This window comes from Sardina pilchardus, chromosome 14 (assembly GCF_963854185.1).
Source record: "Sardina pilchardus chromosome 14, fSarPil1.1, whole genome shotgun sequence".
NCBI classification, from domain to species: domain Eukaryota; kingdom Metazoa; phylum Chordata; class Actinopteri; order Clupeiformes; family Clupeidae; genus Sardina; species Sardina pilchardus.
This window is the reverse complement of record NC_085007.1, coordinates 26,110,460-26,138,149: the sequence shown is the minus strand read 5'-3', so window position 1 is coordinate 26,138,149 and position 27,690 is coordinate 26,110,460. Positions and strand designations below refer to the sequence as shown.

Here is a 27,690-nt window from a genome sequence, read left to right as displayed (position 1 = left end):
CAGTCGGCAGGAGGAGAGGAAATGCAATCCTGCATCGATGCAAACGTGATAAAAAGAAAAAGCTGCAGCACCTGCATCTAAAGATTAGAGGGGAGATTAGAGTGAGGTGCGAATGTTGAGGAGAGAGAGAGTGTAAGGGCCCTCCAGGTGAAACCCATTTGATATTATTGGAGGTGGAGGGGAATTGGAACAGGTAGATCAAAAAGAATCCGAGTCGGATTCTCAGACATTAACTGAGAGAAAATAGGTTGCGGCGTTTATGTAATATGCAAAGCAAAGAATTTTTTTAAAGCCTCTGAAAAGTTCTTTTCTCAACCTGCTTCTGTCTGTTTGTTATATTCCTTTGAGTTTTATTGACTGTTCCAAACAGAACAGTATATGCTGCATAAGTAATTACAGTAGAGAGTTATCTACCCTTTTCTGTGCAGGTCTTATTTTATGCATTTCAGCTGAGCAGAGGCATTTTCGGGAGATACTGATTTCAGATCTGCTGAGCTACCAATTAGAATTAAGGAGATATTCATATCAGCTAGCTCTTTTACCAGTTACTCCACTAGAAAAAAACAATACTTTTTTGGTGTGTGTTGATTACTTCAGCCTGAGATTGTAACCAAGTGGACTATGGTGCCACACCACCTAATCATCATAAAATTGTATGACAGAAATACAAAGTAGAAAAGCAAAAATGGCTTGCTGGCTAGCATGGCACATTGAAAGAACAGCTTAACCTCATGAAGGAAAAGTAAGAAATTCAACCTTTACTGGCTTGATATGAAAGAAATGAGCAGATGTGGAACACGTTATCTCAATGTTGGGTATCACAGTGCTTATCAATAGTCAAGCAAAGCTTAGCCAGTGTTAAATGGCAAAAAACAGACCTAAATCCCATGTTAGGGTAGATCAGCTTATTAGTACTTGCTACACTATAGGACACTGCCTTGTAAGTGATTGACCTTCACCAAACATTGACTTTGTGTCAAAAGAGATTTAGTTTGCTCTTTGAAGCCGTAACACACCACTAAATAAGCTGTCCCCTGCCACAAACAAAGCTCCTCGCCAAACTTCTCTTACCTTACCCTGCACCATGAAGCTCACTGAAGTGTGTTCACAGATTTGGCAGACTGAAAGACCAATCCATGTCCTTGAAATTTTAATGGTTATATGAGATAAATTTGTTCTAATCTGTTTAAATGAGCTTGTCAAAGCTTTTTAGGCGATATTGATATTGAGTATCTATATTAACATAATCTTTTGAGGACATTTTTGAATAAACGTTTTCAAAGTGAAGTTGAGAGACAGAAACTTCAACACAGATTATTTGTGTAGTAAAATATTTTATAGAGCCGTAAATGTACTTTTTTTCCTCTGAAATATAGCATTCACAAACTTGTAGAACTCTCTGTTATGTACACATTTTTATTATCTGGCTTCTTCACATAATGCTTGCCTGTAATGGATCGGGGCAGCACGTCATGTTAGTGAAATTCAAGAGATCATTTTAAAAGCTTTAAGGAAGTGTAATAATAGTCCTTTTTTTTTCTTTCAAAGAGATGAATTTCTTTTTCTCTCTCTTTTTTTAGTTTTTATTTCGAAGTATAAAAGCTGGTGTTCTGACCCTCATAGTTCCAAAAAGTGATGACGATAAATCCCACTCCTCCCTTTCCCGCCCCTCATCCTCCGTTTCCTTTCTCTCCTCCCCCCCTCGTCTATCCTTTTTGTCATTGTCCCCGCATCCCCATCTGTCCACCCACAGCATTCCCCTTCCGCTCCGTCCCGCTGTCTCTCAGCGGTCATCGTGGGACCTCTGCGTCCGTCTCCCGCTCGGGGGACACCGGCGCCAGCCGCCCTGCCGGCTCCTCCTCTCCTCAGAGGAACCAGAAGCACTTCTTGCGGCTCTTCTTGACGGACTGCGGGGAGTCCTGGTTGCGGCCCGGGGGCGTCTGCAGCACCGTCTGGGGGGAGCCCTGCTCGGATTCCTGCGGCTCGGGGACCTTCCAGGCGCGCGTCACCTGGCCCTCCTGCAGACGGAAGTCGTGCTCCACGCTGGAGAGGAGCGATGGAAGAGGAGGAGGAGGTGGAGGTGGAGGAGGTAGAGAAGAGGGGGAGGACAAACACAGAGGGAGGGAGAGGACATGAAAAGAGAGGTGGAGAGAGGGTGAAAAAACAGAAGAAAGAAGAGGCGGTTAGAGTCCGAAAAAAAAAGATAGGAAGTTGCTACGTCAGTGCTTATGTTGACATTTTCCGCACTGTAGTCGCCCACGCACACCCCCACATCCAACACCACCCCACCTCCACCACTCCACCATGCTGTGCTGCCACCCCGTGAAGGAGAGTGTCTTGAGCTAATATGCCATGAATAAATAATTGGCCCGAGTGTATGATCTGCCACGCAGGGTGGATATCTGGTGCTCGTGCTCTTAAAGTTGGTCAGCAACTCTGAGTGGCTGCGGAACGACTGCTGCTGATGAAGCAGTGGCCTACTTCTGGCTGTGAGGAGGAGGAGGATGGTGATGATGATGATGGTTACGACGATGATGATGATGATGATGATGGTGAGGAGATGAGGGCTGAAGATGACTGCCTCTGCTGAGAGGTGGAGAGGGCAGCCGTGGAGCAGGAACATCAGCGCTATCACCGCACCACAGTGAGTGCTAAGCAGTGGTGAAAGGAGCACAAACATTTGAATAACAGATTATGAGACACACACACATACACACTCTCGCTCCCTCAGACACACACAGATATATAGACAGTATGTACACACACAAACTCACACACCCACACATCCTTACTCACCCAGACACACATACAAATTCACAAAAATGTAGACACACACACAAACACACACCCACACAGTCATGCTCTCTCTCTCATACACACACACACACACACACACACACACACACACACACACACACACACACACACACACACACAGGCATACAAATTGAGGGCCCTGTAGACAGATGTACTCTATAGATACATCCAGTTCAGTAGAGCGCAGCGTCGCTAGTTGAGAGCGTGTGGGTGGAGAACACCTCTCTGAGCTGATAGACTCTCACGCTCCTGCCTGCCTGCCTGCCTGCCTGCAGAGGCAGAGGAAAAAACGCCACGCAGCCAAAGCTGATGGAGCGAGATCCTCCAGTCATGCCTGACACTGGGAGCGCTCAACAAAAGCTTTTACACACACGCGCGACAACAAACAGCTCTGTGCACATCTGACACACACACAGTGTCACACACAGTGTCACACGCGCGCACACACACACACACACACACAAAATAAAGCCCTGGCCCCCAGTGCACAAGCTTCAAAGCGTGCCACCGATATGTTTTAACAGCCGATATCTGCAGTCATGTCTGACAAAGAGGCTCGAGCAGCCAAGTGTTAGACAGAGAGCATTAAACACAAAGTTTAACACAGATGTTCTGCGGAGACCAGCTTATGAAATATGACAAGGGAAATGCCAGCTGGGAGAGAGAGAGAGAGCATATTCCGCCCCAAAACGCAGACAGCTGAATGTTCCGTCGATCCTCTGACGTTTACAACAGTGAAAACCCCAACAGACGTACCTTGGGGGCATCATGCACAAATTAGTCTTGGTTCCCCTTGTGCATCGACATCTGATAAGACCTGCGCAGCTTACACTTGTCTGTTTGAGGGGAACTTTGAACATGAAGTGTTCGGTGGAAGTTCTTAAGCTGAGCCCACACAGTGCATTTGCCACCGCCAGCTCTTACCACGGGGTAGAGAACATCTTTAGCCAAAAAATTGGCACAGAGAAACGTCTATACAACAAAGAACACCCGCCGAGAAGACAAGCACACTGAGATACTGCGCTCCTTCTTCTCCTCGGCAACAACAACCGAAAAAAAAAAGAGATCGCTCTCCCTAAATTCTCTCTCCCTCGCAGCCCGCGGAAATAAACCCGATAAATCCTGTCTGAAAATGACCCATGCAACAACACGGCATAAAGAAGGCGAGCGGCCCAGGCTGACAGTGGAGACGCTTGCAGCATACAGACTCACAGTGAGCACCTACTGTGAGGGAGGGCCTAGTATTCACCAAGCGAGCAGACTAAAGCCCTTAACCCCTCTTGCCAACCCCCCCCCCCCACACACACACACACACACACACACAACCTCTGTCATTTACCTCGCACAACCCCCACCACCACACCAACCCCCCCACCAGCCCGCGCTCCACTGTCCTGCACAAAGCCCATCTCCCTGGTGGGCTTCATTTCTGCAGTGTTGTTCTTCTGTGATAAATCACCTCAGTCTAGGGGGTGTGGGGGGGTCCGGCATGATCAAGGCACCCTGCCCCACCACCGTCTCCCCCCAGCCCCCCCAGTCCTAATTATCACAGCTCCGAGCTCTGCAAGCACAATCCTCATCCCCTCTCTGGCTCACTCGTTTCTCTCTCGTTCTCTTTTTTTCTTTCCATCTCTTTCTCTATCTCTCTCTCTCTCATTCTACTCTACATCATTCTTCCTCTCTGCATATTGTTCATACACACACACACGCACACACAATCACAAGACATGTCTTGGATAGTCTGACGCTGAGCAGCTGTGTCAGATTTGACTGCTGTCAGGAACCACAATGTTTGTTATGTTTAATGAAACCTGCTGCCAGACATGATCTGTGGTGGTGCTGCTGCTGCTACTGCTGTTGTTAATGCAAAGCATATTTTTCGTGATGTTTAAGTGCATTTTAGGCCAAATGGCAGCTATTTGCTTGTGCTGCAATGATTGAAAATCACCATGCCTTTATTCTGGAAAGCCGGGAAAAGCAGCCTGAGATGGCGACGCTGCGGTTGCCGCAAAAACAGACATCTACTTGGATGTGCGCTGCATGGTAATGCAACTGAAGCGAAAGTGCTTGAATTTTCAGCGGGACAGTTATTTAGACGAGGTGACTTTGGTCACAAAGTCAAGTGTCCCAAAATGCCTTTGCAACTAATGCAGTGCATGGCGGCACAAACATGTCTGAAAATAAACTACCCAAAAAAAGGCTGAAAACAAACATCGCCCAGGGCAACAAGACCAACGGATATTTTTATGCGCTTTATATATATTTTATTACCTTGGACACATCTTTAAAAGTCTTTTAGAATGCTGTTGTTTCAGCTTGTTTGTTTGTGTTTGTATGCTGGTACATACTGTACAATCGTTTGAAAATAAATTATTAAGAAATAGCATTTGATCCATTGTAATACTACAAGAGGTGTACTGAATAATTGCACTAAAGCCTATAGATTTTACAATGTCAAGAGTTTCTTTCTCCTCGACTTATATTACCGCTTGTCTGGTATGGGACTCAGGTATGTTGGCATGTGTTGTATTTAATTTGCCTATTAGTGCTTGCTTACTTTTATTTGGAACAGGTAGAGCATCACGTTTTGAAAGTACTTGCATGCAGTTAGGAGAAATATCTTCACACTTTCTGCATGTGTCAGACTGCAGTGTCACACGCAGAGACATGCCAGGCGAGGGCGGGGAAAGACTTGTGGACGGAGGAGACCTAGAGGCAGTGAGAGCCAGATGGGAGGGGGAGTATTTCTATGGAGTCCTGCATGGGGGGATTTTGAGTGGATCTCGCCGCGGCGCTTTTGAGAGCAGGATCTGACCGAGAGAATTGAGACCGGATCATGCGGCGAGATTTGAGTGGATGTGGGTGTGTATGGGTAGGGGAGGGGTGCTGTGCTGTCACATTTCAAAAGGCTACGAGCCGTAATAGGTTGTCGGCTGAAATGCCGTCTCTAGGGCCAATCACCGTGCGGGCTCCTCGTTGGGCCAAGTGAAAAGCAGCCGGCGCTCTGCGCTTTCAATTTGTAGCTGGGGAAGGCTTCATTTGATTTCACAGTAGAGAGCTGACAAATGAGAGTGAAATCTGATGGTGTCTCCGGCTGTAGCGGAGTCACATGTTCCTGTAGGTTAGTGAGGAAGACTACACAATCTTAGAAGCTCAGTTTCTATCATGTGTATTCATGTGTATGTGAAAGAGAGAGTGTGTATGTGTGTGTGTGTGTGTGTGTCTATGTGTGTGTGAAAGAGAGAGTGTGTATGTGTGAGTGTGTGTCTATGTGTTATGTGTAAGAGAAAGTGTGTATGTGTGTGTCCATGTGTTCTGTGTGTGTTTTGGCATGTTTCTCTCGTGTCCTTCAGGAAGCGAGTCTTTGTTTATGCCCGTGAGTTAGGGAGGCGGTGTTCGACAAAGGCTAATCTCTGGCGCTAATCTGCGAGACGGTAAACCGAGTGCGTTGAGCTCACGTTTATCTGCGGAATTATGGCAGCGTTTACATCTGCCGGAATTGAGGACAAGTGCCTCCAAGACACGATTTAAAAAGTGCTCTGCTCCGACAGAATGAGTCAGGCTCCAACCAGCGCCGCCGCACTCCCCCACTCCAGATCTTCTGCAGTTAGCACCGTCTCACTGAACACGGGCGAGATAACCACCACCGCGGCTCATAACCATGCTGCTTTACAGCAATAACCACTCTACAGCAATTATGCTTTCATTGCTGTTGCTATACTGTTACATCTTTTATTATTATTATAACATTATTAGGAATACTGCCCATATTGCTGTTATTACTTCCCTGGGCATTATACTGCCGCTGCTATTGATTCTGCTACTAAGACAGCTGCTAGTATTAACTACGAACACGGTTATTGAGCGATGCATAAAATAGTGTCTCATCCTGTAGTGGAGGGCTGTTTTTATAGAGTCCTGTAGTAGAGGGAGAGAGTGGCCTCGGCTTCTGTGTGGTGGATTGAAAACAGCTTAATTACAGCGAGTTACTGTGTTTCTGTGTGGGAAAAAAAGGTTGAACTCGCTACATGTTTCTTTGGCCACCTCAGCAATTATTTTGCTGCCCGGGGTCAATTTCATTGATCTTCTATAAGTGGGGGGTGGGGGAGGGGAGTAAGAATTACTTGGCCATCTAAGTTGATTTGTAAACACCTCAGTCATGCCAACTTCCAGTTTATTTGTACAAAGTTTGTTTTTCTTTTGCTTTGAAATGCAAATCTGAAAATCTGTTCATGTCACTCTTATCAGATGTGAGAGGGCATTAATTTCCACATGAAAGTCTATTTTTATTTTAAGGTGGTAAATGCTGTGTGCGCGTGTGTGCGTGAGTGTGTGCATGTGCGTGTGTGTGTGTGTCTGTGTGTGTGTTTTTGTGTGTTTGTTTAAGAGTGAGGGCTATATGGGCAGGTGAGTGTCCCTGTGTAACTGCCAGAGATATTAAGGACTGTAATCGAAAATGTAAAAGTTGTTTTGGGAACAGCAAGAGCTACCCTTAACATCACTGGCATGCTTCGTCTCTGTCTATCCAGATAGAAAGACAAAACACCACTCATATAAGAAAGGCACAACTTCTATGTACACATTTCTGTGTTGATATATGCAGGCATGCATGTCTTTGTGTGTGTACCCTTTGTGTACCCATATATATTTGTGTGTGTGTGCGTGTGTGTTTGTGTGTGTCAGCAGTCGCATTTCTTCTTGGTAATTCTTTATTGCTTTCATTAGGGTATAGCATTTATTACTGCGTGAACCACATGGTCTCTTCAGCTTCATCAGTAAACATAGCACAGCATTAAGAGAGGGCTTTGTGTTATGCAAGCAGAGTAAAGCCATAGGTATTGCTGAAGATCTCTGGGACCGAATGTAATTCTGTCAAGCTATGAAGTATGGGAATAAGAACAGCCTCCCGTGAAGGCACCAGTGCCACAGTCATGTTTTTATTATGACTAGAGCTCCGAAGTTTCAAAAGCTACAGGCTCAAGAGAATATCTGGACACACAGACAAGAAACAAGAATAGTACAGTACAACTCACGACACACACACAGGGAGAGAGAACGGGCACAAAAATTAACTCTGCTCAAGCAACTGTGTGTGTCAGGCATAAAGAACAAGTGTGTGTGTGTGTGTGTGTGTGTGTGTGTGCGCCTGTGTGTGTGTGTTCCTGTGTGCCTGTGTGTGTGTTGGTGTCCATGTGTTTATTTGTTTACTGGGCAGAGACAGGCAGTATTATGACCTGATGCAATCTCATCTCCACACTAAAATACCCCACAACAGCTGCTCCTAACTGGGGACAGTCAGGAACACGCACCTCCGGCAGAAAGCTATTACATCGCACCCCCCCCCCCACACACACACACACACACACACACACTGCACACTTATCTCGCTCGCGCCATCTCATCAAACAACCACGGATACAACCATCCTGCACCAGCGTATCGCCGATCGTTATCAGCCCGTCCATGAAACCTAAGGGCGCGTGAAAACAGGTGAGCTCGTTTTTCACGCGCCAGACTCCGCCGACCTGGTTGGGCGTTTGTAACACGTTAATAAAGCGTTAATTACACGTTATAGCGCCACAACAGGACGCTGCGCCAGAGGTCCGGCGCGCCGTCGGAGGCCCCGCTGCGCGAGGCTCGAGTCGATGTTGGCTTCCGCCGGGCTGGCTGCAGATGGCGGAGATCTGCATCTCAGATGGAGGGACTGGGCATGAGCAGACAGAACACTGAAAGGGGGGATTAGAGGAGAGATGGCGCAACGTCCTCCCAGCAGTCGAGTCTCAATAAATGACTCCCCAGGGGGAAGTGTGGGGTAAATTTGGCAGGGCGTGTCTGTCCAGGGGGAGCGTGTGATCACATCCACATGAGCCGAAGCAGTCGCCGTGATTCATCTAATCTTCTCCTAACACGGTTTTATTTTAGACTGTGTTTCTTTTAATGTGAGCTGAATGTTTTAAAGATTGTTGCCAGTGCTTCTTCCCATGACTTTTTCCCAATGATTCGGTCTCTTGTCATCTGATCTTGAAAAATCTTTCGGAAGTTTTGTATCTTCCCTGATAGAACATGAACTTTTAAAAAAAAAAAAAAAAAAAGGAAAGCGAGGAGGACTCTTCAAAACAAAAACGAGTCTCGCAAAACCCCGCAGCAGGTGTTCCATCCACTTGTGACATCTCCCATTTCACCGCTAATGTTATTGATGTGCACGGAGCACACGCCAGTCCCCATCACATCAAACCGCATTAATGTATTCGTCAGGCGTCTTGTCATCCGAGCTCGGCAAGTGGCGAATGCCATCATAGTGCATGACATGAGTTTCATATTTCTACTCAACCACTTTGCACTAATGGAAATGGGGGTCTGTGATTCATCCAATTAGGCTGACTAGAAACCCCAAACGCACATTCCAAGAATCTCTTCTTTTCTCCGCATCGTGCTTCCGTCATCTGATTAAAAAAAAAAAAGTTCAAGCTTAAAAAAAAAACAGAACGGAGAGTTTTTGAAGCAGGACGCCTTTGTAAGGGTTGAGTCTCTCTCCGTCTCTCTCTCTCTCTCTTTCTCTCTCTCTCTTTCTCTTTCTTTCTCTCTCTGGTTCTGTCTTCCTGTAATTTAGCTGTATGGAAATGGCTGCGGTGGTGATGGAGGACGGCCGCCTTGTCTGCACTGTGTAAATGTCCCACTCCATCGCGTGTTAACAAGTGCCGCTGCACGGAAGTGGCAGTGGACCTTTCACTTGACCTTTAAATGTGTAATAAAGTTAGAGACTGAGGGGAAGTGGGAGAGACAGAAACAGAGAGAGAGACAGAGGGAGAGTACAGAGAGAGAGAGAGAAAGAATGAGAGAGATGGAGAGAAGGGAGAGAGAGAGGGGGGGAAATAGATGGAGAGTCAGAAAAGAGTGCGAGGGAGATGGTGAAGCAGAGAACATAGCTGACAGAGATTGGGAGAGATGGAGTACAAGAGCCCGAGAGAGAGAGAGAGAATGGTGGAGAGCAGCAAAGATGGAGGGAGAGGGAAGCAGACTGAACGAATGAGAAATGAGAGAAGGGGAGGGGGACAGAGCTGTAGAAAATGAGATGGAGATTCAGGGAATTTATATGTGCGCTCACAGGCAATTCAGCCTCCCTCCTCCATGTGCGCGTCCTCCTCCTCCTCCGTCCAATCCTCCACGGCGGAGCTCCAATCTGACACCCAGCCATGAGCCACATGAGCCTCGCGCCCCGTCCCCGTCCCCGTCCCCCCGAGGTAGAGAGGCCAGTGGCACGGGCTCACCTCATCCTCTGTGTACACCCAAGACAATCATAGCCCCAACCTGAAGTCTGGCGCATCAACACGCACACATGCACACACACGCACGCGCACGCACACACACGCACACACACACACACACATACACACACACACACACACACACACACACTCCTGTGGGTCTCGGTGAGTGAAAGGCCATTGGGAGCCTCTGTCTGGTGTCATAAATGCCCGCTGCTTTGCACGTGGCAGGGCCATGCCTGGCTTGGCAAGGGCTTTTTTTTATGGCGCCAGTTGCCCATTCTGACGTCTCACCGAAGCCTGAATCATCGGGAGGCGGCCATGCGATTGTGAAAAGCCAGGGGATGAGACTGTCAGTCAAGCAGGGGAACCTGGTTGGAGTCATATATCAGGTGTTTATAGGTTTCACACAGATAGCACATGCGCCCACACACACACACATACAGCCACACATGTACACACACACCTCCCGTAGAAGTATGCATGTCCACACACAAAGCACCGAGCGAAAGACACACACACACGCACACACAATATATACTTGACTGCACCCATTCTGAAAACACACAAAAGTACACACACAAACATCAGGAATCACACATATACAGAGAGCAAGGCTTGGAGAGAAGTGGAGAGAGAGAGATAGCTGATGAAGTATGAAGAGAAGGCTTTGGTGGGTGGAGATCTGACAGAGAGGGTGAGAAGGAAGCAACCGTCCGGATTAAAACTGAAATTGCACTCTTGGAGTAAAGTTTAGGAGAAGTGAAGCGTGCCTCAAGGTCTCAGAGTGGGCTCTGGTTATTCTGGATTACGTATAGGAGTCTGGTTGGGTGTTTGTATGGATGTTTACATATAACTTACACAATTACGTATACAGTAGGAGTCTAGTTGGGTGTTTGTATGGATGTTTACATATGACTTACACGATTACGTATACAGCAGGAGTCTAGTTGGGTGTTTGTATGGATGTTTACATACATGTATGACTTATAAAATTACGTATAGGAGTCTAGTTGGGTGTTTGTATGGATGTTTACATAATTATGACTGTTAAAGTCAGAGCCATTCACACAGCAATGTGGTAGTGTGAAAGTGTTTGGGGTTTTATGTGAAGCATATAGTCCCCAACTATGCTTGTGTACAGTATGTACAGCAGGTGAGCAGCAGGTATTGTGTGACCTTGAACAAAGACACTTTATACGTTTATTTGTAATGCTGTTGACCAGAGTGAAAATACATTCAGTAATGCTTTTTAAATGCTTGGAGCCATAGTGTGTATACTTCAAGCATTTGAAATATTGCCGTAAAATGATCACAAATAAACCCAACAAAAAGCAGTCAAGTCAGTTCAGCAATCAAATCGTCAGAAATCGTGTCTTACCTCTGTATAGAATTTACACATATTTGTGTCCCTCCTGATTAGGAGAAATTCCACCCATTTTTGCCACCTTGTGAAATACCTAGCGCCATGGTTTATCATTTATAATTATCAAAATATTTCTAAAAAGATGGTATATGCCGATAAACTGTAAATATCTATAACGATAGTTTTCCAAAAGACAGCTCCAACAGATTTTTTTTGCCAGCAATCACATATTTGCAATCACTCAGCCAGAAGCACAATCAAATAAATTGGCCAGAAACAACCAGAGAACTAAACTGGACCTTTACAAATGCTCAGAAGTAAGACAGACCCCAAGGACAGGTAAGGCGTGTAAAGCCAGTGAGTTGATACAATCTGAAAGTAAAAACCACTACTGGAAGATTGGACCTTCAAGCCTACAAGAAGCTTTGAAAATACATGGAAAAGGTGCAGATAACTGCTATTAGCATAACTAGCAAAGGAGAGGATAAATAAGCAAAGCTGCGAGATCTGGTGATCCGCGGGTGTAACGGGGGGGGGGGGGGGGGGTAACGCGCATGGCGGACAAGAGGGAGATAGATTACGCAACAGCGTGAAGAGATGGAAGATCTCAGGAGAGAGGGGAACTTCACGTTGATGCATGAGAAGATCAAAAGACTCACCAGAGGGAAAAAGAAACCACAGAGAGAGAGAGAGAGAGAGATGGAGGGAGAGAGAGAGGGAGAACATCATTAACACTGAAGATAGGGAGCGCCAGGATGCAAACACAGGTGATGTGGGGAATACATTAAGGAATCATTTGAAGATGGCAGGAGAGAGAAGCCAGAGCCCAGTCGCCAGACTCCCCCCCCCCCCCCCCCAAAAAAAAAAAACCCCGACCACCCTGCTGCTGGAGACACAGAGGGTACACATCAGGAAATGAGTTAGATCTGATGAAACATTGGAAATAGGGGCATGCCGAACACCCTGATAGATGTGAGGATGGCAATTTTTGTATTTCGGGAAACAGGAATGATGTGGTGCTAAAAAATTTACTGTGTCAAACACATTTCATACCAGATGGATGAGTCAATAGCAGCGCAATGCTTAAAAAAGCAAAGAATCTCTCAAGCATTGCTTCCCTCGGATCAGCATCCAGAATAAAAGACAAGGCTTTGTTTCTGTCTCAGTGATTATGAGGAAAAGGTATTTGTGAACGGAAACACGCTGATTTAACAATCATCTCAACCAATGGTAAGAACACAAGGGAGATGGGGAAGCTGCAGGAATCACGCAGCACAGTCGTACAGTACGTAGAGGTAAACAATAGTTCTAAATCTGTGTTTCTCAACCCCAAATGTGGATTGCAGTGTGTGTGTGTGTGTGTGTGTGTGTTCCTACAGAACTTTAATGAGTTTTGTTGGGGGGGGAAACACGAACAAAAAAGTCTATGTGGTTCTCATGCAAGATTCAGGGAAAGGGAACTCTCAGCATGAGAGTCAGTGTGATGTGTTAAGCTAATTGCTGTGGCTATATCACCAGGTTATCGCTTGTCAAGTATGTGTGTATAACAAGATAATTTAATGAAGCATATAACATGTTATATAGCCTATTGTTTCCTTCACTGTGTGGTTTAAAAAAATTAAGGGAAATCGGGAAATCTGTCAGTTTTAAGCTAGTGGATAAAAGTAGACCATATGTTTATGGATTGTTTATGGCTAGAATTCTGTAAAATTTGGGGTCCTAAGTAGCCTGGCTAACGCCTCCCACTTCTCAAATGAGACGTGGTCTGGCAACCAGACGTTCATTTTCTCGTATTTGAAAAAATGCCCAGATCCGTTCATTGGGCGCCACGGATGTCTATCAAATGCGCATAGCTCACCCAACTCGTTCGTATGCAACGCTAAGGGCTGCCGTAAATCCTTTGGCGTCGAATGTAGACGCAAGAAGGCAACGGAAACTTCTCGGATGTTCTGTGATTGGTTCGCCAACATCAGGCGAACATTTGGGCGTTAGTTTCCAGACTGGCTTAGCAGCGGGATTGAAATCACCGCGCAAGGCAGTATGGGAAAACCCAGGCTAGGTCCTAAGGCCAGTCCAGTAGTTATAAATAATGCAAGACTTAAAACAAGGATGACAAGAGAACTGGAGACTACGTAGGATGAGAATGATAAAAGAACAAGATTATAATCTTCCAATGCAATCACCATTCCAGCGCTGTAAGCAAGATAACATGTTTACTCTAACCAGGTGGGGAGAGAACCTTTAGCACAAAGTGTATTAAAAAGGATTTGCATGACAACGAGCGAGTGTATTCTCCAAAAACAGGATTTGCATCCTAACGAATGACAACAGCGCTCAAACAAAACACACAGCATTACTGCTCATCTGGTTGTGGGAGACTGCGTCAGCACATGTTGGTGTGTTGTGTGTGTGTGCATGTTTGTGAATGCGTTCAGCATGCAGCCTGTTGTAAATGTGTGTGTGTGTGTGTGTGTGTGTGTGTGTGTGTGTGTGTGTGTGTGTGTGTGTGTTTGTGTGTTGACCAGGACAGACTGATGGCGAATTCAGCATGCAGCCTGTTGTAAATGCGCACTCGTTTTTGTGTGTGTGTGTATGTGTGTGTGTGTGTGTGTGTGTGTGTGTGTGTGTGTGTGTGTTGACCAGAACAGACTGGTGGAGAAGGGCTGCAGAGGAGGAGGAAGAGGAGGAGGATGGAGGATGGCCTGAGTGATGCGACTATTGAGTGATGGCTGCCAGAGCGGAAGGAGCCCACTAATGAATGTCTGCGGAGAGGAGGAGGAGGTCAGAGGAGAGCAGTGGGGGATGAGGGGAACAGGGAGGATAGATGGAAGGAAAGATAGACAGAGCCAGAGAGAGAGACGGGGAGAGAGAGTGATGAGGGTCAGGGGAGAGGTGTGGGGGGATTGGACAGGAAAATACATTGAAAAGAGAAGGAGAGAGAGAGAAATAAAAAAAGAGAGATAGATATAAAACTTGTGCGAAGGTTGTGTGGTCACTGCAGTCGACCATATTAAAAAAAAAAATAGTTTGACTCGCACACGTTGCGCTTATTTCTCCCACTCGCACATGTAAAGCACATACAAACATGTGGGGGTTATTTCGTGCTGGTTAAGATTTAATGTCAAGTCAGGCCCGTGGGCACAGGTGGAAGAGCGAGAGAGCGAGGAGAGCAGAGGGAGGGGGAAGGGGAGGAGAGTAAAAGTGTGCTAGGAAGCAAAACGGGAGAATCTGCAAGAAACAAGACAAGCTGTTGGTCCGAGACCTTTGCGGAGATTAAAGACCGAGAGGAACGGCGCCGACATCAAAGAGCTGGCCTGAGAATTAGGATAAAACGAGCCATGATCTATAGGCTATAAATCAGGCCCGCGCGTTGAGTCAGAATAGAAATGTGGCAGCGCTTGACACCCATTCTAAAAACAGCAGTTGCCTCCCCCCGCCCTCCGCTGCTTAACATAAGCATCTTGAAAAACAAATCTTGCCGTGGGAGAAATGTGGTCACGGTGAACCCGTAACGGATTTAGAGTGTGCGTTAGAGAGCGCGCACACACACACACACACACACACATGCACACGTACACTAATGCACACACTCGCACACGGAAATATAGAGATTTTCACGCCGTTTCCCATCCTATTCAGTTCTCTCCGGTGACATTTTTAGTAAACGGTGACACCAAACAAGCCTGTCTCAGGCATTGCAGCCAATTACATGCAGTGTGAATCTTCTCCCATAGACCTGAGGTTACTGTCGTGATGTAAGGGAATGAATTGCGGGAGCAATCAATATATGCGGATGGGTTGAGAGAAAGAGAGAGAGATAGGGTGAAAGGGGGAGAGAGAGAGAGAAAGCGCTCCTCCTCCCATTTCCTCTTTATGCTGTTATCTTAAGACCCCGCTTTCCTCTCGCCTTGAGTGCCATTGTTTCCAGAAGAGCGCTGAAAAGACGTTAAGAAGTCAACCTATTGTTATGCTACTGTTATTCTTGCCTCTGTTGCTTTGCACTGATTTAGCAACTTCATACTCACACACACTCACTGACTGATACATACATAAAAAGGCATAAAACAAAACAAAAAAATCCACACCTACGTCCACACACAGCAACCTTCCCTCTCCCAGTCTCCTTCACGTACAAGGACACACACTCAATATTCATGCACTATTTTTTTCAACACCATGAAACACAACATATTTAAAGCAGAAGTAAAGATGTACGTACACACACACACACACACACACACACACACACATAGTGCCTGTGGTTATCTGTTTGTTAGTAATGGTTGGGGAATTTGCAGGCGGGGCAAGGTCTGGCCCTGCCGCAGTGTCTCTCCTGAGGGGTAATGCAGTCTATCAGCGCGGGGATTTGGCCGTACTGACACTGCTATTGATCAGGCAATGTAATCAGGATCAAAGTGAGATATGTCTATAATCCCCCTCTGCTCTCCCTCTCTCTCTCCCTCTCTCTCCGTCTCTCTTTCTTTCTCTCTCTCTCTCTCTCTCCCTCTCTCTCTCCTTCTGAAGCCGTTGGCCTGTCACTCCCTCTCTGTCTCTCCTGAGAGGGCGCCGGCGAGATTAGATTATTTATGTGCACTCGTATCGTCATATCAACAGCCAGTTCAAACGTTTGCTCGGATGATCCGTCAGTTTGTGTCGCGGCCCACGCGACAAACAAAGGCGACCGAAATAGACAGCGGAGGGTGGGCAGCAGGCGTGAGGGACTGAGGGTAGGGAGGGGAGGGGGGGGGGGGGGGCGGCGTGGAGCAAGGGCGATCGGCTAAACCCCACCCCCACCACACACCGGCGTCCTTCTCAGCTGAACGGCGAGTCTCCAGCTCAATTGAGCGTTGAGGAGAAACACCAGCGCTGTTTTATGGCGGCGTTTTATCACCCTGTGCTAATTTGGCCCCACTCTCTTGCTTGGCTGCATCATGCAATGCGCAATTAGCAATTAGTACCTTGCCCGCGTCCGCATCCAAAAACACCCGTACGCGCTCCCACGCTTCTCCTCACCCCTCCAGCCACCATACACCAAGCAGCAGCCACCTCTCCCAGATCCAGGGGTGCAGGGGCTGAGGAGTGTGGCACTAGACTAGGAGTTCTAGATCGGATGAGGAGGAGGAAGAGGAAGTCACGACAAAGCTGCCACACTCTCACGCCCAGCAGCAGGCATGTAATCTCTGCGGACTGAGATGTAATTTAAAACTGATTGTAATGCTCTTACCCCCACACCCGTCCCCCCCACCCCTCCCTCCCTGTCTCCCTCCCTGTCTCCCTCCTCTCTCTTTCAGTCCCAGCAATGTGGAAGGCAAAAGTGGGTGAAGGTATTCCCAAAGGAGCATTCCCATAGGTTTCTTCCTGTCTCTGCCTTGTGCTCGCTAGTGATGCCTCTGCCACTCTGAACTCGCTGAACACGACACACGCGCACACACAAATGCTGCAAAAATAATGGCTTTTGACAGAGTTATGAAGTCGGTGACAATCAATCTGTGTGAGTGAGAAATGCCGGAGCCTTGGTAAAAGAGCTCAGCCCAGGGCTTGTACTGACACGCTACGTGTTCAACACCCTTGATCAGTCACCCCCCATCCCCCCCCCCCCCCCACACACACACACACATCCCCCCCACACACACACCCCACACACCCACCCCGACCTTGTGCGGCCGGCCGGTCAGCAAACGAACACTGCAGCAGAAAATAAATAAATAGACATCCTCCACACGTGCATCTGTCCTGCTCCACGGCCCTGTTTAATATGCCGTGGTCGTTACTGCAGTCACACTTCACGGCCACCTGGAGTTGAGGAATAACTGCGCACACACGCACACACACACACACACATGCTCACACACAGATTAGGTTCTCCATCCTATCACAGCGATGGTGACAGACGAAGCAGGTGGACGTGGCTACTTGATTAAACTTGCCTTTTGAAGAGAATAGGTATTGTTTGATGGGGAAATGAAAGGCAGCTTGTCGGTATGCATGGCAAAGCAAGAGAACTGGATGTGTCTAAAGAAGAAGAAGAGGAAAAAAACGAGCTGAAAGTTAATGGCGCACGCACAGTGTGCAGAGGTCACATCGAGCGGGGCCGGCGTTCCATGTCAGCGCGCTCACGCTGCATGCGCATGTGTGGAGCGAACTCATCTGCATACTAAATGCATCGGTCTTTTTTTTTACAAAGCACGTTAAATGAATTAAAGAGAGTTTTAGCATTCAAACAAGATCTGTGATATCTCCCTCACCGCCAGGCACTTTGAAAAGTATCAGGCTCTCAGCTATGTGCGAAATGACGCATCGCAGCTATTGTTCCACCCCTGCTCCCTGGAGGGTCAGAATGAGAGGAGAGAGAGAGAGGGAGAGAGGAAGAGCAAGAGACTCCGAGAGGTAAAAGAGATAGTGTGAAAAAGAGCGAGAGAGGGAGAGAAAAAGGGAGAGAAAGAATCGCTGATTCTAATCACAGAAGCAAAAAGACGAACCTCAGCAAAAGGAAGTCATTAAAAATGAACAATAAGATGTCAGCCCCCGGAGTGACTAGCATCATTACGAGCCCGCCTTCACACGAACTACAGCTAACCTGCCGCCAGATAAGCGCTTCCAACTCCAAACTAAACATTGCTGTTGTCCAAGCCCACACAGTCACCTCCTCAAAAAAAGTTCAATCCACGCTGCAAGCTGGCCTGATTTTGCAACTTTTAACGACGTGCGCTCACTGCTGAACACACCCCAGCTTCCACCTGGCCTGCGGAACACACACTCCTTAAGGAATCTACCACCGTACACAGTCTTCACAGACTCTACTTAAGTCTACTAAGTTTAATACTTATTCCAGTTTCAAAGCCTATATTTGTTCTGGTTCAAATACATCAATCATCACAAGGTAAAAAATCAATCTCTTTCCAAATCCATTCTTAATATTGAAGAATACATTTATTTTATTTTTTTTTTGTTCCTGAAGCAGTTATTCTTTTTTTTTTTTTCTTGTAGCATTTTCGCATTCTTTTTAATGTAGTATTGACCCAGGTCTCTCGCTGGCCAATCTTTCAGACGCTAGCCGGGTGTGGCACGTCCCCTGCCGTGCAGAGGGCACCGTCCGTGTGGCTGGAGGTGAACCCGGCGGGCAGTCCCAGGGCAAGGGCACCGTGGCCGTTCACCTGAGCGCAGCAACAGTGCTATTTATAGATCCGGCCGGCCGGCTGGCCGGGAGCGGCGACATCCCAAGTTGTTTCGACGCGGCGGCGGCGGCAGTGGCGGCAGCAACAATGAGAAAACACTGACGTCTGAAAATGGCTTTGAGAGCCCTGCCCGGGAGCCGCAGAAATGTAGCTAATGAAGTCGACTCCGCCGTGACACGCGCGCAGATTTAATACGACCTCTGCCGTAACAAATCGCCTTTTCGCCGACACTTTCATCTCGCGCGGGTCGGCCGTACAGTGGGGCGCAGTACAGTAACGCCGCTCCACGCGTACCCTCCCTCGGGAGATGACCCCTTGAACCCCCCCGTCCGCCTTGGCCAGCGCCCCGCTCTCCCCACTGAGCCACAGAGGCTCCAAATAGGTCAAATGAGCTTAAATTAGATTCCGCCACTCTTGAGAAGCTGCATCTGCTCCCCAATGCTGTCGGGATGACTCACCAATTTTTTTTCTCTCTCTCTTTTTTTTTGCCTTCAGTAATATCTTAGTATGTTAAGCACAGAACAGGATCACTGACATATGCAAAGACGGATGACGCCAATCAGTTCATAGGAAAGTCACGGGAACATAACTACAGAAAGCGCACAGTGCCTTATCATCTGCATTGTCCAACCACAGAGAATTGGAAGTGTAGGTTTAAGTCACATATCACATAGAGAGATACGACAGTAATGATGCAACCTAATTTTAGCCCCTAAGAAGAAGAAAAAAACAGACAAGTCTCTCTTTCATACCTGTTTATTTCTCTCGTTCTCCCTTCTCCCCTCTCCCTTTTTCTCTCTCGCTTTGTATCAAGCTGTCCATCGGACTGTGTTTACTGCTGCTAAAACTAATTGCCTTTAAGTGTCTCTTTGCCCTGACAAAATCAAATCGATCAGGGGAAGAATTGACTCCTGGGCACCTCATCCTCCCCTCTGCCATTTCCTGGTCAGGCTTCGCTCCACTTCACCTTGTATTCCTCCACTGAGCCTCCTGCCCATCTCATCTCAGAGAGCTCCGCCATCGATTCCCCCCACACACACACATCCCCACCCTCCCTTCCTAAATCACTTCTTTTTCCTCAGCCGTCCGCCAACAGCCCATGCCAAGAACCTGCCTAAAACACAGACATTAGAAATGAGAAAAGAGAGGGGGGGAAAAATAGAAGACAAGCGTCCGCAAATCATATCAAATTAGGAGCCAGGCTGCAACAGCAGCTTGACCGGTGGGGAGGTTTCCCGAGGAGGAAGTCCGACTGCTTCTACTCAGCAGAAATGCGACTATGCCGTTACAGGCACAAACCAGAATTTATCCACTTCTATGAGCAAAGAAAGGGTAGAATATTTGGATAAATCAGTGTTTATTTGTCTTAGAATTAGCCTACTTGTGTTAGTCCTGTATCAAATGTCCCTCCTGCTAACCAAATACTTGCCTTGCAAACACCAACTGCATTGTTATCGCTAATAAAAGCTAGATACATTATGTCTAAATTCAGTCCTACAATAATGCTCATTTTCAGCTGTTTCACAACAGTTTGCTAGCCTAATAGCGTGCCTGACAGGCACTGCCTGTATTGGTAGCACTTCCTTTTACAGTCCCCTAATTACTAGGTATTTACCAGGTAACAACATGGTAATATTAAGTAATTATGTGGTAACTAATATAGGTAAAAAGAGGGTAACTACAGAGTAAATATAAAACAATTACATAGAAATGTCTTAACTATTACAAAGAAACTATTCTGAATTAATGTTTAATTACTTTTGAGAATGTACAGGTTACTACAGAATAATTATGACACAATTACTACATAAAAAGAAAGAAATTATGGCCACGTTCCCTAGTAATATCATTCAATATTTCAGCCATTCCGTTACCTACCATGTAATTATGTGGTAACTATACTGGTAAAAATTAGGGTAACTACAGAGTAAATATAAAACCATTACATAGAAATGTCTTAACTATTACAAAGAAACTATTCTGAATTAAGGGTCAATTACTTCTGTAAAATAAAGGTAACTACAGGATAATTATTACACAATTACCACATAAAGAATGAGAAATCATGGCCATGTTACCTAGTAGTACCATTCAATATTTCAACCATTCAATTACTTATTTAATATGTAATTGTGCTACTTTGGCTGGTATTAAAATGGTATTTACTGGGAAAGAACACAGTTGTTTCTAAGAAACTACATTCTTTTTCCCTTTTATTTTGCTGTCATCACCAGCACATAGGCCTATACCCATTTATCATGCATGGGTTTATTCAGTACTTACCTCATAACAACAACTCTATCAGGGTCCATCTTCCTTATTACTGGGTCATTGTACATACTGATTAAAATGTACTTGGTAAATACATGGTTGTTTCCATTGTACTGATGTCCGCACCTAATTGTCACCATGCATTTTCTGCAATATTACCTGATTAAACTGCACTAATTTCCAGGTAAATAAGATGAAACTGGACTGGAAAAGAAAGCCTGAATTTTTACCATGTTTTTAACAACCACTTACCAAGTAATTATACAAAGACATTTCTTTTTAACTCCAACCTACCATGTATACATTCTGCAATATTACCAGGTTATAAATAAGTAAATAAGACGAAACTGGACTGGAAAAGAAAGTATGAAATGTTTCCATTTTATTAACAGCTTCTTTCTAACTAATTACACAATGATCCATTTATTATTAATTCCATCCATTCAAGTTATGACCGTGCATTTTCTTCAGTATTACCAGGTTATTCACAAGTATTTTCTAAGTAAATAAAATGAAACTGGACTGGAAAAGAAAGTCTGGATTATTCCCACATTGTTAACAACTGCTTTCCAAGTAATTACACAATGATCCATTTATTTTTCATTCCATCCATTCAAGTTATGATCATGCATTTTCTTCGGTGTTACCAGGTTATTCACAACTATTTTCTAGGTAACTAAGACGAAACTGGACTGGAAAAGAAAGTATGAATTGTTTCCATTTTATTAACAGCTTCTTTCTAACTAATTACACAATGATCCATTTATTTTTCATTCCATCCATTCAAGTTATGATCATGCATTTTCTTCCGTGTTACCAGGTTATTCACAACTATTTTCTAGGTAACTAAGACGAAACTGGGCTGGAAAAGAAAGTATGGATTATTCTCACATTGTTAACAACTACTTTCCAAGTAATTACACAATGATCCATTTATTATTAATTCCATCCATTCAAGTTATGACCGTGCATTTTCTTCAGTATTACCAGGTTATTAACAACTATTTTCTAAGTAATTAAGATGAAACTGGACTGGAAAAGGAAGTATGAATAAATTCACTATTTAGGTTATTCTTATTTACACATTCATCACACATGCATTACACTCAATCTTCAATAGTTTTCAATAGGCTAACTTTCAGCTTCAGGTATACTATCGAATGTAATACAACCAACATCCAAGCAGTAAATAAATCATACATAAACATTGATTTTGCTTTGCATTAAAATAAAATACCACTATAGCCGATGTAACGTTGCTAGTGTGCGTTGAAGCCTAAAACCAAAACGGCTCTTTCACGCCACTCCAGCAGCGCAACAGACAACTCACTGTGCAGGCTAGTTATGGATGGACAGACGTCTTCAGCGAGGCTCGTGGTCCGTGGAGATTCGGAGAGAGGAAAAGTGCGAGTGGCAGTGCAGGCTATATCACACAAAGTCATTCGTGCTAACAGCTAGGTCTTGCTGACTAGCTGAAGAAGGCTTTATACTCACGGGAAACTCTCGGTCGCAGTCCTCGAAATATTCACTTCCAACACAACTTCACCGTCTAGCAGTAATGTTTAAGTGAGTCTTTTACCCACTAAACACAAAGGCTATACATTAGGCTGCAGTAAACTTCTCCCTCTAACAGTCGTTCTCCCTTCTTCTCACGTGCTTCTCCGTGGTGTAGTTTGTTTCTCCCGCATGTATTTCCTGACCCTTGACATCTAGCTCAATTTTCATTGGCTCAAATAATACAAACGTAACACAAAATACACATTTCCATTCTTTTCACTTTTAGAATCAAAACATAATATCTTGACAACATTTCAGTAACTATGACATTATAAGCAAAATATTTTCAGCCTACCCTACCCATACTGAAAACGTTGACTCTTGTCTTGTTTTCAGTATGGGTAGGCTGAAAATATTTTGCTTATAATTTCATTATAAACAAAATATAATTTAATTATCAATCAAAACATAATATCTTGACAACATTGCAGTAACTATGAAATTATACACAAAATATTTTCATCTAAACCAATGCATGAAATTCAACAAACATGACTGCGTGCCTACAAGAGTCAACGTTTTCAGTATGGGTAGGCTGAAAATATTTTGCTTATAATGTCATAGTTACTGAAATGTTGTCAATATATTATGTTTTGATTCTAAAAGTGAAAAGAATGGAAATGTGTATTTTGTGTTAGGCCTACGTTTGTATTATTTGAGCCAATGAAAATTGAGCTAGGTCAAGGGTCAGGAAATACATGAGGGAGAAACTAACGACACCACGGAGAAGCACGGTGAGAAGAAGGGAGAACGACTGTCTAGAGGGAGAAGTTTACTGCAGCCTAACACATGTATAGCCTTTGTGTTTAGTGGGTAAAAGACTCACTTAAACATTACTGCTAGACGGTGAAGTTGTGTTGGAAGTGAATATTTCGAGGACTGCGACCGAGAGTTTCCCGTGAGTATAAAGCCTTCTTCAGCTAGTCAGCAAGACCTAGCTGTTAGCACGAATGACTTTGTGTGATATAGCCTGCACTGCCACTCGCACTTTTCCTCTCTCCGAATCTCCAAAGACCACGAGCCTCGCTGAAGACGTCTGTCCATCCATAACTAGCCTGCACAGTGAGTTGTCTGTTGCGCTGCTGGAGTGGCGTGAAAGAGCCGTTTTGGTTTTAGGCTTCAACGCACACTAGCAACGTTACATCGGCTATAGGCTAGTGGTATTTTATTTTAATGCAAAGCAAAAGCAATGTTTATGTATGATTTATTTACTGCTTGGATGTTGGTTGTATTACATTCGATAGCCTACCTGAAACTGAAAGTTAGCCTATTGAAAACTATTGAAGATTGAGTGTTATGCATGCGTGATGAATGTGTAAATAAGAATAACCTAAATAGTGAATTTATTCATACTTCCTTTTCCAGTCCAGTTTCATCTTAATTACTTAGAAAATAGTTGTTAATAACCTGGTAATACTGCAGAAAATGCATGGTCATAACTTGAATGGATGGAATTAATAATAAATGGATCATTGTGTAATTACTTGGAAAGTAATTGTTAACAACGTGAGAATAATCCAGACTTTCTTTTCCAGTCCAGTTTCATTTTACTTACTTAGAAAATACTTGTGAATAACCTGGTAATACTGAAGAAAATGCACGGTCATAACTTCAATGGATGGAATTAATAATAAATGGATCATTGTGTAATTACTTGGAAAGTAGTTGTTAACAACATGAGAATAACCCAGACTTTCTTTTCCAGTCCAGTTTCGTTTTAGTTACCTAGAAAATAGTTGTGAATAACCTGGTAACACCGAAGAAAATGCATGATCATAACTTGAATGGATGGAATGAAAAATTAATGGATCATTGTGTAATTACTTGGAAAGCAGTTGTTAACAATGTGAGAATAATCCATACTTTCTTTTCCAGTCCAGTTTCGTCTTAGTTACCTAGAAAATAGTTGTGAATAACCTGGTAACACCGAAGAAAATGCATGATCATAACTTGAATGGATGGAATGAAAAATAAATGGATCATTGTGTAATTAGTTAGAAAGAAGCTGTTAATAAAATGGAAACAATTCATACTTTCTTTTCCAGTCCAGTTTCATCTTAGTTACCTAGAAAATACTTGTGAATAACCTGGTAATACTGAAGAAAATGCACGGCCATAACTTCAATGGATGGAATTAATGATAAATGGATCATTGTGTAATTACTTGGAAAGTAGTTGTTAACAATGTGAGAATAACCCAGACTTTCTTTTCCAGTCCAGTTTCGTTTTAGTTACCTAGAAAAAAGTTGTGAATAACCTGGTAACACCGAAGAAAATGCATGATCATAACTTGAATGGATGGAATGAAAAATTAATGGATCATTGTGTAATTACTTGGAAAGCAGTTGTTAACAATGTGAGAATAATCCATACTTTCTTTTCCAGTCCAGTTTCGTCTGAGTTACCTAGAAAACAGTTGTGAATAACCTGGTAACACCGAAGAAAATGCATGATCATAACTTGAATGGATGGAATGAAAATTAAATGGATCATTGTGTAATTAGTTAGAAAGAAGCTGTTAATAAAATGGAAACAATTCATACTTTCTTTTCCAGTCCAGTTTCGTCTTAGTTACCTAGAAAATAGTTGTGAATAACCTGGTAACACCGAAGAAAATGCATGATCATAACTTGAATGGATGGAATGAAAAATAAATGGATCATTGTGTAATTAGTTAGAAAGAAGCTGTTAATAAAATGGAAACAATTCATACTTTCTTTTCCAGTCCAGTTTCGTCTTATTTACTTATTTATAACCTGGTAATATTGCAGAATGTATACATGGTAGGTTGGAGTTAAAAGAATGTCTTTGTATAATTACTTGGTAAGTGGTTGTTAAAAACATGGTAAAAATTCAGGCTTTCTTTTCCAGTCCAGTTTCATCTTATTTACCTGGAAATTAGTGCAGTTTAATCAGGTAATATTGCAGAAAATGCATGGTGACAATTAGGTGCGGACATCAGTACAATGGAAACAACCATGTATTTACCAAGTACATTTTAATCAGTATGTACAATGACCCAGTAATAAGGAAGATGGACCCTGATGGAGTTGTTGTTATGAGGTAAGTACTGAATAAACCCATGCATGATAAATGGGTATAGGCCTATGTGCTGGTGATGACAGCAAAATAAAAGGGAAATAAAGAATGTAGTTTCTTAGAAACAACTTTGTTCTTTCCCAGTAAATACCATTTTAATACCAGCCAAAGTAGCACAATTACATATTAAATAAGTAATTGAATGGTTGAAATATTGAATGGTACTACTAGATAACATGGCCATGATTTCTCATTCTTTATGTGGTAATTGTGTAATAATTATCCTGTAGTTACCTTTATTTTACAGAAGTAATTGACCCTTAATTCAGAATAGTTTCTTTGTAATAGTTAAGACATTTCTATGTAATGGTTTTATATTTACTCTGTAGTTACCCTAATTTTTACCAGTATAGTTACCACATAATTACATGGTAGGTAACGGAATGGCTGAAATATTGAAGGATATTACTAGGGAACATGGCCATAATTTCTTTCTTTTTATGTAGTAATTGTGTCATAATTATTCTGTAGTAACCTGTACATTCTCAGAAGTAATTAAACATTAATTCAGAATAGTTTCTTTGTAATAGTTAAGACATTTCTATGTAATTGTTTTATATTTACTCTGTAGTTACCCTCTTTTTACCTATATTAGTTACCACATAATTACTTAATATTACCATGTTGTTACCTGGTAAATACCTAGTAATTAGGGGACTGTAAAAGGAAGTGGTACCCCTGTATTGTAACAGACGCATTTAGTGTTTTTGTTACTTTGTTAAGAAATATTCTCAAAGACATTGGGTAGAAACCAAAGGCTTAGTATTGTAAATCAGTGTCTTTGAGTAGTTTGTTAGCCCATGCAAGTTATGCCTTTTTAGAGGATGAATCATCCTTAGTAAGTGGTGTTAACAAAACGATCACCTTTAAGACACAAATACAACTACTTGCATTTCGGAGGATGTTTGCTCACTCTGTCACCAGCAACAGGAAATAGTGCTGGGACATCTCTCATAGATCTGGAGCATTTACCTCAGGCCAAACCACTTGGGTAAACCAAGACGGGAAAACATGTTGTTCACAACACCCACGGGACATAGAATTTAACTGCTTTGACTCTTAGTGTGTAAAAATTAAACACTCAGAACATGCCGAAAGAGCCATTAACGCACTTCCCTCGCAATAAAGCTGCTAATCACTTGCCACCCTGGGCTGTCTCAATTAAGTTTCTGTAATTGGGTATACGAGCCAACTGACTATTTGGGAGAATAATGTCATGAGCAGCCAGTCATAAAAAGACTTATATATCATGACAATCCCGCTCGTTTGTACCATTTTGTTTGTGACTGATGGCATATCGAAAGGTCTCTCTCTCTCCGCCGGCGATGATTGAAGATATGGTAACACACCGCAGTTAACTCAGTGCCTGTGATATGAGCAAAATGACAATCCGTATCACTTTTAGCACCGCCGCACTAAAAGGCTCAAAGAGCACAAAGAGGTGCTGACTCCGAGCAAGGGGAGAATGATTAGTGGCTCTCGTTGCAGAGAGGAGAGGCAAAGAGCTTTGTCAGTCCTTCTGAAGCTTTTTCCTCCCTGACTCTCTTTCTCTCTTTCTCCCTCTCCACCTCTATCCCCTCTTCTCCCAAAGACACCTCAGAATGGCGAGTGTTATCGACGTCCATGCAGCCCTGTCTTGTTTCCGCCCCCCTTCGCCTTTGTTATTCTATACACAGGAGATCATCATTAAGTGCCTTTTAAACAAGAAAAATGAGGACGGCACAAAGTTAAACTTGGCAATTTACGGGCCTCTTTTAAGCAAACAGTTTCGAGACTAGAGTCTGAGCCTTTTGAAGACAGCCGGTGAAATGCAGTCACTGGGCGGAGACGGCTTGATCAAAGGTGATCTGTTTTTTTCTTCCTACCTTTGGTGTGCCTGGCTTATTGCCTGGGGTAATAAGAAGTCACCATTTGGTACAAAATGAGGGGCCCTTGTGAGGGGGACCAGAAACCCAACACTAACCAACACTACCTGCGCAATCCCTGCTCTCAGGAGCACCTAATTGTTATGAGAGCCGGCCGATGCACTTCCAGGGCCCCAGGCAGAACATTCGACTCACTCGCTCTCTGACGCTTTTCTTTTGCTGCAGAGCTCTGACGTTCTCAGAGGAAGCGGGCCGTAAATACATAAAGTCGCGGC

At 44.1% G+C, this 27,690-nt stretch overlaps 1 protein-coding gene across 1 annotated transcript in view; it reads right to left on the bottom strand.

Annotated features, from left to right (window-relative positions):
* Nucleotides 1-1,348: 1,348 nt before the first annotated feature.
* Nucleotides 1,349-27,690, bottom strand: part of LOC134101508 (mucin-2) — a 53,510-nt gene continuing 27,168 nt past the window's right edge. Inside the window, exon 3 of the mRNA XM_062555233.1 lies at nucleotides 1,349-2,043. Coding sequence (XP_062411217.1) covers nucleotides 1,866-2,043 — 178 coding nt within the window. The 3' untranslated portion in view covers nucleotides 1,349-1,865. The remainder of the gene's footprint in view (nucleotides 2,044-27,690) is intronic.